The sequence below is a fragment of the Strigops habroptila genome, chromosome 8, assembly GCF_004027225.2.
Source record: "Strigops habroptila isolate Jane chromosome 8, bStrHab1.2.pri, whole genome shotgun sequence".
NCBI lineage: Eukaryota > Metazoa > Chordata > Aves > Psittaciformes > Psittacidae > Strigops > Strigops habroptila.
In genome coordinates, this window is record NC_044284.2 from 62,426,062 (window position 1) to 62,441,086 (window position 15,025).

The following is a 15,025-nucleotide window of genomic DNA, read 5'->3' on the forward strand; positions in this document are numbered from 1 at the left end:
CACTGTGCCTTTGCCATTTAAAATGTAGAAATTAACTGAAACATACAGCTTCCTCTAAAAACAGCTGAAAAGAAGATATGGAAAAGAAAATGCCTTGAATTTTTTAACAGCTCATTTTAAACATGCTGCTGTTTAAATCCAGAAGTATTTTCAGTACTTAAAGAACTGAAACAATCTGAAAATGCATATGTATGGCCAGGGAAGGGCATATACCACTCTTCTTGCGCTGCAGCCACACCACCACAACACAAGCACACTGAAGGATTGCTTTATGTTTCCAAGAGAGAGCACTCGCTGCACAGTTGACTCACAGGCTTTATTTACACTTGTCTACAGAATCATTTTGCCTTACATTTTATCTAAGCCAAATGAAACCATCATTTTCCTTTTGTCCGATAGCCTATCACTTGCTAAATGTAAAAACTTCCATCTGTTAAGTACAGCAACAATTGTAATACAAAGCACAAGGAGAAAACCCAAAGGCTAACAACATCGCGTCTAGCGGCTCTGATCTGTACAGTTTAGTAGTTGGACTGAAGTTGTCAGAGGCAGTTATAAGACTAACCTGCTCTTGTGCAACCTACACACACCTAGCACTGAAATTAGAAAAGAAAGCATTAAAGAAGGAACTGCAGAGCATTTTTTTCTTCTGCAAAAAAAGATTATCAAAATATCTCTACACCAAAAACATTTTGCTTCTACATCAGTCCAAAAGAAGTGTCTTAAAAAATAACAGTAAGAAAAGGAAGAATGTGGTTTTTAAATGTTGCTCCGTTTGTTTCTGTGCAGTTCATTTTAAAAAGCAGTGGTCAAAAAGGAGTTTGGAAGCTCTAGGACTCAAGTAAATGCAGATATATTGCTGTTTGCTTGCTTAAAAAGAATTTTCCTTAACATACTTACCTTGTGATGGCACTGATGATACTTAAACCTTGCTTAACCAAACGGAGCTCAAGAGAGACCAAGTCTTAATGTGATATTGCTACTCAAGTAGATTCAATGAAGCATTTTAAGCCATAAATTATGTTTAAGGGAAAAAGAATGACTGATGAAGAACACATTTAGGATGTCAGAACTTTCTATGCAGTTTATTAATTCTCACTTTTAAATATAAATAAAATTCAGATACCTTGAAAATTTTAGTCAGCCCCAAATGAATTTTACAGACGGCCTGCAGAAGCTTCACTTGATTCCAAGAAGCTAGTTCCACATGCCTCCATCTCAAGAGTAGCTCCTAAAGTGATCCTTTTATAGGAGAGGATCGCCGTGTCCAGAGTCCATGTGTGTGACACCACCACAGCCAGTACCCGCTGCAAAGGGCACGTTGCTGATGGCAGCAAATCATTCCTAGTGATAGGCACTGGCAGCTATAGGACACCAGCTTTGGAGAGGGCAGTGCTCAATGTCTCAAACATCCTTGCTTGGAAGGAATGAGGTCTAGTTTGCTCTCTACAGAACCATCTGCTGCTCTGGGTATTTACCAGCTACTCTGCACTGAGCAGAGCTAAAGAGAGGGGCATCCATCTGTAGTTCAACATAGAAAAACAAAAAATAACTAGACCTAAGTACTCACTACTGTCATCCAGCGGGTAAGCCCAGCCCTACAGCTACACTAATCTTGTGTGGTCCCGTACGAACAAGCTCTGGAGCTGGATGCAGAAAGCTTATGGGTTCTTCTGCATTCCTCAGATACTTCTTCTAATTGTCACATGAAGAGCAAAGTGGGGTTGGAACATACCTGCTCTTACATGGAAGAGAGCCACGAATTGAGCGAGAGAGCCAGGAATTGAGCAACTGAGTCTAAAAACAATAAACCCCCTCTTGACTCAAGTAATAAATCCTCACACCTGCTCTGAGGACTTTATGGCTTAAAATGCTACCTCACGTTTTGTTTCATGAACAAAGCTGCAGGTTTCCAGAAAGCAAGGACAGACATGCACCTCTACTAGCAGATTTAGCACTTCTGACCAAGTAAGACACCAACTTCTTAAAAATGTCTCATGCACTGACTGGAATTTGTTTTTCCTGGGTATTTTGTTTTTTAAAGGTGAGCTTTAATACATTATTTCTTTTTAGAACTTGTACGGGAACCAGAATGGGAAGATCCAGATGATGATCTGCGGCGTCTGCAAGATATAAATGGAGAAAGCATGCAAAGAAATAAGTTGATGTTAATTTTAGCATCCACTCTGAGTAGTCTGTATCCTACAATAGCTGGAAGCAAAGTATATCTGATAGGGGCCTTATAAGGATATAGCAATAACTTTAAACCACTCTAAGCTCATGAATGTGAATTTAATGCTAAAAGTTTAATACTGAGAGTAGAATACAGCTTCTAAATGCAGTATTTACTTATGAAACTAAATCATTAATATACATACTAATGCTTTCACACGCTGAAAGAATGGTGACCCAGGTCTTTCTATGGAACATGCTCCTACCAGGAGGAAGTTTCATTGAGGGGGAAGCAATTACAGAGGAAATAATAGGAAGTAAAGAGTAGGGGAAGTGAGAAAACTACTTTAAATATCAGAATAACTGATCAGATTCAATTCCTTCCCAGTGAATCTCAAGTCTTTCAGAAAAAATAAATAAAAATCACACATTTAACTACACCCATTCTTATTCTACATAAACCCAAACCTTTCGGGTGACCGTGATCTCGATCGTCTTTTTTTGCGATCACCAGATGAAGAAGATCGAGAACGACTTCGCTTCTTGCTTCTCTCGGGGGAGGAGGAAGAACGAGAGCTCGAGTAAGATCTCTTTCTTGGGGTGGAAGACCCCCTGTAGGACCTGGAGCTGGATCTTTATTGATTAAGAAATAAATGAGATTTAATTCTGGTATAATATAGAGACAACAAAGAAAGAACATAAAGAGACAGCTTTCACACTCACTACTCTAGTTGCATCAGTGCTTTGTCAAATAAAAGCGTGGATGCTTTAATACTTACTCCTTAGTTATCTGCCAATAAACACTTCTAAAGCCAAAGCAGTATTCTTATTAAATTTTCCTAGTGTTTTTTTGCTATAGAGACCACCAAGAGGTTGGAAACCTCTTTCCAGCATTCACCAGAATGATATTCACACATGGATAAAGAGGCGATGGCAGACTGGGGCAGGAAGTAGCCTGTGTAAGGACTTTCCTCAGTACTTAAACTCACAAAGCAAAATGGCTTGAAAAGCATCAAGGTGATGCTGGCTTAACAGTGATTCACCTCATATTAGTGGATACTTCATATTAGAGATTTGTAATGTTCATCTTACTAGAATAGTAAGAACCCTCAGAAGGTGTATTTACAAATCTCACAGTAATTTGTGTAGAAAGGAAGACCTTCCACAACCAAAAGGTTTTAAACCTTCTTACAATACAGTCATTTTGGCATTAAAAAAACTATAATTAACCAGCTTCACTTATAAACACTCAAAAAGTCACTCTGGTTATCTAAAAGAATAAAACAAGGAAAAGAAACCCACCTGTGGAAAAAGTGATAGAGCTGCAAAGTCCTAAGCTCTAATTCCAAACTTATATCAAAACACCTAACACGAGCCTGTCTTTTTTTCAGTAACATGGATGAAACATTTTAAAAGCCCCAACACCACAGTGTACGTGGTTGGTAAAATACTTCCACTGTAAATCATAATAGGAGGGTAATCCTATTTTCACAAGCTCATACTGTGAGCACACTCAGTGGGTGCTGAGTCCCTGCAGCACCCATGGGGGCACAGCCACCCCTTTTGCTCCTCCTAGAAGCACGGACTCCATCTCATGCTGACCCTCACGTGATAACCCTCAGCATGCTCTGCCACCAAAGGGTGCTGGCACCATCTGTGACTGGTCTTCCCGATGCAAAACTTCCTTATTTACAGTTTCAAGATTCTCTGCACACATGGAGGTGGGACAGCTCCTCATGCCATGGCAAAAGGCAAGTCCTGCCAACAGGATGCCTGTGCAAGGACACCTCAAGGAACTTCTGTGCTTTGTCACTCTTCCCCACACAAGTCAGCAACTGCAGCTAGCTCAAGCTCCTGTAGACTTCTCATGTGATTTACTACCAACACTTTGATTCACTGATTTTTATGTCCCACAGTATAAAGATAATGACAGCACTACCTAGTGGAAGTTGGATACGTAGAATCCTAGACTGGTTTGGGTCGGGTTGGAAGGAACCCTACAGCTCATCCAGCTCCAGCCCCTGCCACGGGCAGGGACACCTTCCAGTAGAGCAGGTTGCTCCAAGCCCCTGTGTCCAACCTGGCCTTGAACACTGCCAGGGATGGGGCAGCCACAGCTTCTCTGGGCACCCTGTGCCAGTGCCTCAGCACCCTCACAGGGAAGAGCTTCTGCCTAAGAGCTCATCTCAATCTCCCCTCTGGCAGGTTAAAGCCATTCCCCTTGGCCTGTCCCTACAGGCCCTTGTCCAAAGCCCCTCTCCAGGTTTCCTGGAGCCCCTTTAGGCCCTGGAGCTGCTCTAAGGTCTCCCCTTTAGGAGCCTTCTCTTCTCCAGGCTGACCCAGCCCAGCGCTCTCAGCCTGGCTCCAGAGCAGAGCTGCTCCAGCCCTCGCAGCAGCTCCGTGGCCGCCTCTGGACTCACTCACGGAGTTAAATAAACATTAAGTAAGTTCTCACTAAACACAAATCCAGAATTATAGCGTATTTTCTAATGTCCTTCCACATCAAGTAGCCAAAGTAGAAAGAGTAAAACCACCAGAAAATGCTGAAGCAGGTAAACATACATTCAAATCCTTCTTCCTTCCAAGTGACGATCTGTGGCATCCACTCATCTGGCTTAGATCAGACTTAACCTCTTCAACCAAAACCTGGCATTCTCAAGGAACACACATGTAGTGGGAAGCACCCTGTGCAGAGACCCCAAGGGTTCTGACTTCCAAGATACAAGATAGTGAATGTGTTCTGACTGGCATAATTTTACGGTGAAATCAACAAGCGGTTGGTTCTTCTGCCCTCTTTTCTCTCTGCAAGGAGAGAGTTCTACCTCATTCACCTTGATTTCGACCCACGAGATCTAGAGTGCTCCCTGGAACTGGAACGAGATCTTGATCTGGAACTGGAAGAACTTCTTGAATGGGACCTGAAACAACATGGAAGATTTTTTTTCCAGTGTCTGACTTGCATTTAGCAGAAAAACTGCTGCTGTCAGCAGCAGAGACAACGCTGCATCAACGCAGTTTGGCCTCGAGTCACTAAAGCGGTGACAATTTCCTCCGGCTCCCCCAGTACCACCACAGCACATTGTGAAACAGAAACTTTAACATAGTAAGATGGTGCAATGAAATTACAAAGTCAGCTTTTAGATTACGTTTCCTAAAACAAAGCACAAACATTAAACAGGATTGCAGTTATTTGGCAATGAAACAACTGCCCATCTATTAACTGTTTCATGAAACCAATGCCTTCCCTTTTAATTTGTGCCTTAACCTGAAACCCATCATTCCCCTGAACAGCAGAGTAGGGCAGAGCATCAGGACTAGCAAGCCCAGATCTCCCCCACATCAGTTCCCACAAGCATTTTGAAGTAGTTTCAAGTTTTCATCAAGATTTTCCTCTGCATTAACAATCAGGAATAGTTAATTCTGGGTTCAAGTACAGACATCTCCAACACCACTTGTAACTCGTCAAAATTACTTTCCATTTTTTCATGTTGATGGATTTTCTTTAAAGCACAAACCACAAGAGATGTAAAAACAGTAATGGACTTGCATTGACATTGTAAAAAGAAGGCACTGCAATCAGATTGTAATAATCTTTAAGGAAAAATCTATTAGACATGCTGCCAACCTCCCCATTTATATTGTTACCACGTCTTTTTCATTTTACTGTAAACCAGAAGCAGTATGAACACATGCTAACTAGGAAATACATTTAAACCTTTTTAAAAAACACAAAAAAGTGTCCACAAATGACAGCTGACATCTCCGTTACTTATCTGTAGCTAGAAGCAAAAAGTTCAACAGGAAGTTGAAAGATCCCCTGCAAATACCAGTTATTTCAGTTAACATTTGTGAATCGATGAGCAAAGTCATGGCCAGATGCAGTTCTGTGTCCTTCGACCTTCTCACCCCTCCACCTGAGAACTGCCCTCAAATGCAGCTCACCCCGGGTCCGTGCTGCCCTCAAAAAGGACAATGCACCCGCTTTCTCATAGATCTTGCCCCACACCTTCCTTCACAGAGGCGTCCCTGCCCATGGCAGGGGGGTTGGAACTAGATGATCTTAAGGTCTTTTCCAACCCTAACTATTCTATGATGATTCTATAATGAAACTGCTGACAGTGGCCAGCTTCATCACTCTCATTCAGGCTGCTCCCCCTCAGAGCTACATGACATTTGAAGGAGGGGGAGACTCACAGTAGGGACTGGGAAGAGCTTAATTTGTCATAAAAGCGGCAGCATGGAAAAAAGCATGACAGCAATGGGGGGAAAGACAAAACAGAGACAGTGGCTGACACCTGGTTAGTCTGAGGGGCTGAAGAATTTGGGCAATGGTCACTGCAGGGAGAGCAGAGAGGTGCAGTTACAGAGCTAAGAAGCTTAGAAGAAACTTGAACTTTACATGTATGAACTTTATATATAGCCCTATAAGCTACTACAACATGATTTACATCACCCAATTACACAACATTTATTGAATTGTTTATATATTACTGAATTTAAATAATAATAATGTGAGATCTTCACTCTGCCCCACAGGCTTTTGTAGCAGTCCCATGATCAATGTAAACCTTCAGTGTTCTTCTGACAGCCCTGCCACTGTACTTAAAGCTGTGCCTCCTGCCAAGTTCAAGTTTCTTGCCGTTATTTCCAGGCTATTTTCCATTCTCTTGTTTCCCTGAATCTGCCAGGACTGCATCATCAGTGCCCTCTTCTGTGTCCTCGCATTCTAACCACAGCACCCTCTGCCTCTGTTCAACAGCTCTACTCAACGTTGCTAAAAAACAAAGTTCACCCATTGACTCACATATGGCCAACAAGCCTAAAAATAAAATTGAAAATAAGTTATATTTCTTAATTTATTTGCAGGATTCAATTGAAATATCAACTTATATTTGCTAAAACAAGCAGCAAGACACAGGAAACCTCCGTCCTGAGGAGCCACAGAAGGTCAGAACAGAACACTATCTACCTGTGTAAATTCCATACACGAAATCATTAACATTGTTAAACTAAAACTGTAAGGCAATCAAGAAAAAAAAGTAAATAAAGAAGTTAGATACTGACATTTTGCCTGGCGTTACCCTTGACCTGTACCCGTTTACCTGGACCTAGACCTTGAGCTTGAATGAGAGGATGAGCGCGATGAAGATCGTGAGTGGGAAGACCGAGACTTAGAGCGACTGCGCCTATTGGATTTCTTTTTCTTATTAGTGTCCTCTTCCTCACTGGCATCAAGATTATATTTTGAGAGGTCAGCATCATCTTCATCCTCATCCTGAAAAAAAGCAGATACACAAAAATACTTCAGAAACGCTTGGATTGTTTTCTCCAGTTAGTGTTTTTTACCTGTTCAAGGGTTCATTTTGTGGCTTTCAACCTCAGAAATACTGTTGTTAGTGCACTTCCTGAGATCCAAGTATTTTATGAGAAAGGACTGACTGAAAATTTGTGTTTCAAAGCAAACACAAAGCCTGCAAATACCCCATCTGAAGTCCCATTTTCTGTTATTTAATGAAGCTAATGAGAACACAGACATTCGTTTTACCAGTTATTTTAACTGAGTGCCTGTAAGAACCTGCAGATGCAAAATCTAGAACCAAAGCACAGTTCTGCAGAGACATGTGTCATGGGCAGGACCTGGTGGCTGCTGCGTAAAGAACAAGCACATATGCAGGTCTCTGCTGTCCAGACATGTGGACAATCCCGTACGTGACGACGTATTTCAGGAAAGATGAAAAACCTCATTTTATTCCACTTACAAAATAGAAATCTGACGTGGCTTTAAATGGCTAAGAGTAAAACTCAACAACATTCCTTTTATATGGTGTCCATATATATAGAGGTTCCAAATACAGATCTTAGAACTACTGATTCTGATCTCAGATAAGCTTATAATTTTTTAAAGTTTTAAAATCATACATCTGTGACTGCAGGTATTTAGAACAGACCAAATCTTGTGCACACACTTCACAGAAGCTGTAGCACCATTATTCAATAGCTGCTCCTCCACATTGCTCTAAAGCTAGCTAAAATATAGACCAAACCTTATCCACTACTACTAAACAGCACTGAAGTAATGATTAAAGAACAAGAAAGACTCCAAACATGTTACCTCATCCAATTTATACTTGGAGAGATCTTCATCCTCATCCTCCTCATCTTCCCCTTCAGATTCCTTATCTTCTACTTCCTTCAGGATAGATGCAGGACCAACTGGCTTCCCTCTGTACTTTTTCTTTTTGCGTCCAAACTAAGAAATGTTATTTCATTAGAATATGACAGAAAAGTAATGTAAAAATTCATTAAACCCTGTATTTTTTTTATAAGTATGCATCAAATCCAAGTAAGATATTGCTCAAAGGGAAAGAGAATTATCATGAAACATCAGTTAGCAACAAGAACCTTTCTGATGCTTGTCTTGGGTACAGGTAGTGCCCAGAGACCAGATGGACGGAAATCTGAATTTAACAAGAGTATTTTATCCTTGTGATTATGGGTTATCTTTATTAAACAACATTGAGCACCTGGCTGAAAACAACACCCATGACCTTGGAGCAGCTCCTGAAGAAGTTTAACAAACTCAGCTCATACCAGTTCAATGTGAACTCAGTTTTACTTTTTACCCCCCAAACACAAAGCAGATATATTCACTTTCAATTCAAAACTCTCACACTTGAGCATGTGGCAGAGAGCTGAATCACAACATATTCCTGATCAGCACTTTTCTAAGGAAACCAAATGCAAACATATGCCAAACATACATCACACAGTACATGTGTCTCCAGAGCAGCACATGCACCCAACCTTACCTCATCGTACTCCCCATCTGATTCCTCACGTTCTATATATTCAACATTCTCTCGTTCATTAAATCCTCCTCCGTATCCTTGAAAAAGGGGGAAAACAAGACAATCTCTTGAGCTGCATCAAATTCAGCTACATGAAGCACAAAGTTTATTCTTTCTTTTTTTTTAACTTTCACAGAGGCTCTGGAAGCCTTCAGTGGTTTATAAATATGCGCCCCAAGAACGTAACAGGATCTCAAGAGGAACATGAATTGTTCCCACGCACGTTTATTAAACAGAAACCTAATTGAGCAAGTGGATTAAGACACAAACACCACAGAAGCAACAGAGTTTAAAAGAGTGGGAAAAAAACCATAGAAGTGTCAGGATTATAGCTGTGCTTCCCAGCAGAACTCTGGTGGAGCTGTGGTGCCTGACAGCTGCCCTGTGTGGATGCACACAGGCATATCCCCAGGGGGCTAGAACAAAGGCTACTGTCCTCCAAGACTGAAATCCCACCTTGGGGAGCAGCCAGTAGCCAACTCAGGAAAGCAATTAGGGAAACACGAGGTGGGGACACGCTGCTGAACTGCTCCCCTTGGCCTCAGCCGGGTCCCACATGCACGCAGCCCCCCGGGTATCACAATTCTTCTGGGACATACACTCAGATATAGCTCCTCAGGGAGCCACAGCAATAAAAGCATCCTGCAGTCGCATGGAATTGTACAGCTGCCAAGATTTCCCTTAGGAATCTCTCTGTTCCTTTGTCTGATGTGAGAGGAAGACCTGAAGGGTTTGTTTTCATTTCAGCTGCCTCTGAAACTGACCCCAAGCATGTGCACCGTGCTGGGTGTCCTGCACAGGACTGACAACACCTAAGGGACCCCAGAACTTGGGAAAATAATGAAATAGTAAAAATATTCAATTATATGAAATATACTAAATCCAATTAAATATTCTTATCTAATATTGTAAGAATATTAAAGAAGAATAATAAAAAATATTATTCTTCTTTTTGAATTATAACCTCTGTGCTCTTCTCCATGCTTCTTTTTTCATAGAATCATAGAATCACAGACTGGTTTGGGTTGGAAAGGCCTTTAAGATCACCTAGTTCCAAACCCCCTGCCATGGGCAGGGACACCACACACTAAACCATGTCACCCAAGTGCATATGCACTATTGTCACACTCCACGCATTAAATTCTCAGCCTGATCCCATCTGCAGTGGTACCACTATAAAGGCAGGAATGCAGTGTAAGGAGATCCTCAGGTCTAGTTACCACTGGGCTCATTATTAATCCAGGAGGAACTTAAAACGTGTCCGAGTGTGACCAAACTTCAAACCTCATTAAGAGGTGACAGTCTGATCTACACAACCTTCAAACCCTGTTCTTGGGAATGCTGAGGCCTCCACCGATGCACACGGTGCATGCACGGGGCTTTTTGGAGTTTAATACAGATTGCATTACTCCTTCCAAACATCTTAGTAACAAAATCAAATATAAAGACAGTTTAAGCTGAGTATTTGTGACTTTCCATATGAAACCACCACATACTTAATACACCATTAAACGTAATCAAGTCCAAGAACTTACAGACTTATTTGCACATAGAAAATGATCCAACTTTCATAGAATCACAGACTGCTTTGGGCTGGAAGGGACCTTAAAGCTCATCCAGTTCCAGCCCCTGCCACAGGCAGGGACACTTCCACTAGAGCAGGTTGCTCCAAGCCCCTGTGTCCAACCTGGCCTTGAACACTGCCAGGGATGGGGCAGCCACAGCTTCTCTGGGAAAAGTCTGTGCCAGCACCTCAACACCCTCACAGGGAAGAGCTTCTGCCTCAGAGCTCATCTCAGCCTCCCCTCTGGCAGGTTAAAGCCATTCCCCTTGTCCTGTCCCTACAGGCCCTTGTCCAAAGCCCCTCTCCAGGTTTCCTGGAGCCCCTTTAGGCACTGGAGCTGCTCTAAGGTCTCCCCTTCAGGAGCCTTCTCTTTTCCAGGCTGACCCAGCCCAGCTCTCTCAGCCTGTCAACTTTGCTGTGAAAACACCACCTTTAATGAAATTACACTGAAATTTATAAAAGGATGTCTTCTTGCAGCAATTTGAGTAGTTTAAACCCACATGCATCTTACCTGTCCTTTCCTCCAATTTCGCGTACTTTGGAGTGTTACACATATTACATTCTGATCTTCTGGCCCAGTTCACGTTACCACATCTTCGGAAGCAAAAAGAACAAAACAAAAATAAGAAACATTTTATTTCAAATCAAAAAGCTAAAGTGTTGAGGCAACACTTAAAATAAATCACAGAATCCTAGAATGGTTTGGGTTGGAAGGGACCTTAAAGCTCATCCAGTTCCAACCCCTGCCATGGGCAGGGACACCTTCCACTAGATCAGGTTGCTCCAAGCCCCTGTGTCCAACCTGGCCTTGAAAATGAAACACATTATAAAAATGTATTTGCCAAGTTTTAGCAGTGATCTGCTAAATCTCCATGGCCAACAGTCCCCAAGACAGAACTGCCTGAGAGAGCCTCTGGGTAGTTCACCAGCACAAGGATGATGGGAAGGTGACCATACTGGACAAATGGAAGGGAAAGACAAGGCAGGCAGACAAGTTAACACGGGTAAGTGCACGAAAAGTGTTAAACCCCTCATCACTCTCCACTAGTGGCATTCATGGTTCAGAGGGGTTAATGAAGAAGGTACCATGGGTATAATGCTGATGAGCAGCCATCGTCCCTCACTGCTGCAGTTATCTGCTTCTGCAACTGCATTTCTATCTTTTGACCTCCTAGAAGGCCGCTCAGGCTTCCTCCACTTGTAGTGCTATCCTAAGGATGCTGCTCAGCCCCAGAGAAAAGAGAAGATCCGTAAGAGCCAGCCTAGCTATCAACTTGGAAAGACACAGCAATCCTGAAACCACCAAGCAGGTCCCCTCAGATACTGGGGTCCAGAGCGTTGCCCAGGTAACCTGCTGCTGCAGGACAGTGCCACTGGAAACCCATCAGGCTGAACACAGCCACATTCCAACAGGAAAAAAGAACAGAATTTAAGGTTTCACTGCTCAGACAGTTCAATAGGCACAGCCTGAAATCCTTAAAGTGCTCCTTTCAAAAATCCAAGTGTTTTATTAAAGCAGCCCTTTCCTAATTGAGACCTTAATATTCCCAACCGATGCCCTGGAGAAACAGCTGAGAATTTTACTATGGGCTAAACTTTACTCCTGAAATGTTTAGTGAATGTCAACAACAACATATCACACTGCAATGTGGGTGTTACTTCCATCCACGTTATCTTCAAACTTGAGAAGTGTCCAGCTTATCAGAGGAAAACATGAACTTTCACCTGCCTAGTCTTGACTATTTTTAACCTTTTCCCAGCCATGTTAATTAAGCAACTGCTCTCCAGCAAACAAAACTGAATCCTATCTCACAGCAAAACACTATGAGTGGAGCTGCTGTGAGCTTTGATCACTCTTCTCTAATCAGTACAAGTAAGTTTACAGTGACAGAATTAAGAACCAGGCTGTTTGAGGTGTTGTGTGGCTCTACAAGAACTGCACACTGTCAGAGGCCGTACGTTTTACACTGCCAGTCGTTAGCACTGAAGAGCCCACGGCTCTTTTCAGCAAGTGTCTTCCCTATTTCAGTCCCTCCAGCTTTCATCATTTTGGCTTCTGTCGTTTTTTCTGGAAAAGAAAAACAAAGAAACAAAGAACAAACAGTTCTCAAACGTGTGGCTTCATAAGAAACTAAAAGGATTTCATATTTTTTTCTTTTTAAATAGCAGAAATAAACGAGGAAAAAAAGATCATAAAATGATGGAACGGTTTGGGTTGGAAGGAACCTTAAGGGTCCTTAAGGAATCTCATCCAGCTCCAACCCCTGCCACGGGCAGGGACACCTTCCACTAGAGCAGGTTGCTCCAATCCCCTGTGTCCAACCTGGCCTTGAACACTGCCAGGGATGGGGCAGCCACAGCTTCTCTGGGAAAAGTCTGTGCCAGCGCCTCAGCACCCTCACAGGGAAGAGCTTCTGCCTCAGAGCTCTTCTCAGTCTCCCCTCTGGCAGCTGAGACTCTCACCTCTTCCACATCTGTTACAGTTGGTTCTTCTTGCGAAGTTTACATTCCCGCACCTGAGAACAGAAGCGGAACGAGAACGAAGACGCTGGTTAACGCTGGAAAACGCACTCGCGCGAGACTTAAAAGAAAACCACCTATTTCAGGTTGAACTGGTTCCAAATCGGAACACGAAGTTTCCGAGGCCCTGCGCGGCCCCGCGGCACGGCGAGGCCGGAGCTGTGGAGCTCTGCAGGGGGGAAACTGACCCGGCCCGGCCCAGGCCGGCGGGAGGGGGCAGCCCCTCGGGAGCCGGCGGCCGCGGGCTGCCCCGCGGGCCGGCGCTGTGCCGCGCCGTGTGCCGCCGGCCCCCGCGGCGGGCGCTGCCCCCGCCCCGCCCCGTCCCCGCTCACTTCTTGTCGGGGCAGATCCAGTCCCCGTCGCTCACGCGGAAATTCTTGGTCGACATCTTGGGCCCCACCGAGCCGAGCGCCCAGCGCCGCGCCAGAGGACCGGGGCCCTGCGCGGGCCGGGCTGCCCGCCGCGCCTGCGCCCTGCGGCTGCCCGCACGGGTTCTGCTCAGGCAGCGGCGCGGGCGCCTGAGCGCGGCCAGCGGGAAGGGGGGCCGAAGGAAGCGCGCCCCCCAGCGGGGCGGAGGGCTGCCCGCGGAGGCGCGCATGCGCAGTGCGCTCGGCCGCCGTGGCGGGATTTCGCTGAGGGGAGCGAGGCTGCAGGGCGGCCGAGGTCGCTCGGGGAGCCGGCCCCGCCGCGCGGGGAGGTCTCCGGCAGCCCGAAAGCGTGAAAATCAGCTCTATAGAGCGTGTTTATTCATGGCAGATTCCTTTGCTGCGGCTGTTGCTGTGGCGCTTGTCACCCCTAAGTCCCAGCCGGGACAGATGTGCCCGGGCTCCTCATGAGGAGAGTCTGCCCGTGGATTCCTGCGGGTACACCTTCACTAGAAGAAAATAAGTAGAGAAACCATCAGCTGCTGCTGCATAATGAAAGATAAATGAAATAAGGCTTCATTTTCAGAGAAGAGAGAGCGCACAAGGTTCAGACTGGTTTCTCAGTGTGATGGCGCTGATGAAATCCCTACAAGAACATACAGAGCGCTTTAAACATGGATAAGACAGAGACTCTAATGTTAGAGTGCTCAAGAAAATCCATTATTTAAAAAAAATACGGGTTTTATTATGATGAAAAGACCATGCTGTGGTTTGCGGGGGGTTCACTTAAGCACAGGGACATGTGCCTCCATGTCCTGTGTGCAGCTGGTCAGTCCTTTTGCTTTTCCCTTTGGACTGGTGATAACCCAGTGGGATCTGCACACCTAGCCTGGCCAGCATTACCTAATTAAACACATGCAATGTGCTGATGCAGAGCAAATGTGACTTTCCTGGCAGTTTTTATTCCCTTTCCGTGCTGTAGCCACATCCTGTGGAAAAACCATCTGGAATCTGGTTATGGGCCTGGTTTTTATCACATCCACTCTCCGGGTCATGAGGGAAGATGACAGCGTTACTGCTATGTATTTATAAAAGTGTAAACCAGCGTGACTGCGCTGGAAAAATGTGTTGGGGCATCTGGTTTGTCAAGGCTGTGTACAAACCCCCACTTAGAACGTGTCTGCTCCTGAGCAGAAGGACTGAACCTGCAGCTGGAGGAGGCCCCAGACAAAGGGCTGTGCTGGAATCGTGAGCAAGGGCTGTGAAAAACCTTGTTTTGCTCGACCCTGGAATGAGAAGAACGAACAGAAAGGACGGGGTGAAAAGAAGATGGCCGCGGGGCAAAGCCTGTACGACAGCAGCGGGTCCTGCGCTGTGTGTGTGCACAGCCCGTGCGAGGTGCAGTGCTTCACAGGCAGCGGTGCGAAATGTGAAACCTCGTTAGCACGTTCTGCCCCGAACGACATTCCTTTGGGGCACTGAGTTATCAGTCTAAGCTCAAACGAGAGATCAGAGTCTTAGTGCTGTGGTAGATGGCAGCAAATCTCTCATGAGAC

The 15,025-nt window shown here is 44.5% G+C and overlaps 1 protein-coding gene across 1 annotated transcript; it reads right to left on the minus strand.

The window, feature by feature from the left end:
• Positions 1-297: 297 nt before the first annotated feature.
• Positions 298-13,636, minus strand: ZRANB2 (zinc finger RANBP2-type containing 2). The gene is made up of 10 exons (XM_030494482.2): positions 13,437-13,636; positions 13,048-13,100; positions 12,544-12,652; positions 11,096-11,178; positions 8,982-9,058; positions 8,285-8,422; positions 7,275-7,447; positions 5,004-5,090; positions 2,641-2,805; positions 298-2,123 (listed from the first exon to the last, which is right to left on the minus strand). Exons 1-10 carry the CDS (start codon positions 13,490-13,492, stop codon positions 2,060-2,062), a joined length of 1,005 nt encoding a protein of 334 aa, XP_030350342.1. The 5' UTR covers positions 13,493-13,636; the 3' UTR covers positions 298-2,059.
• Positions 13,637-15,025: the final 1,389 nt, after the last annotated feature.

Excerpts from the sequence above, each read along its gene's own strand:
- ZRANB2 (XM_030494482.2), bottom strand. The coding sequence starts at position 13,492 with ATGTCGACCAAGAATTTCCGCGTGAGCGACGGGGACTGGATCTGCCCC. Across the intron at positions 13,101-13,436 it reads TGGATCTGCCCCGACAAGAA|GTGCGGGAATGTAAACTTCG; the intron begins GTGAGCGGGGAC and ends TTCTGTTCTCAG. Across the intron at positions 2,806-5,003 it reads TCTCGTGGGTCGAAATCAAG|ATCCAGCTCCAGGTCCTACA; the intron begins GTGAATGAGGTA and ends TAATCAATAAAG.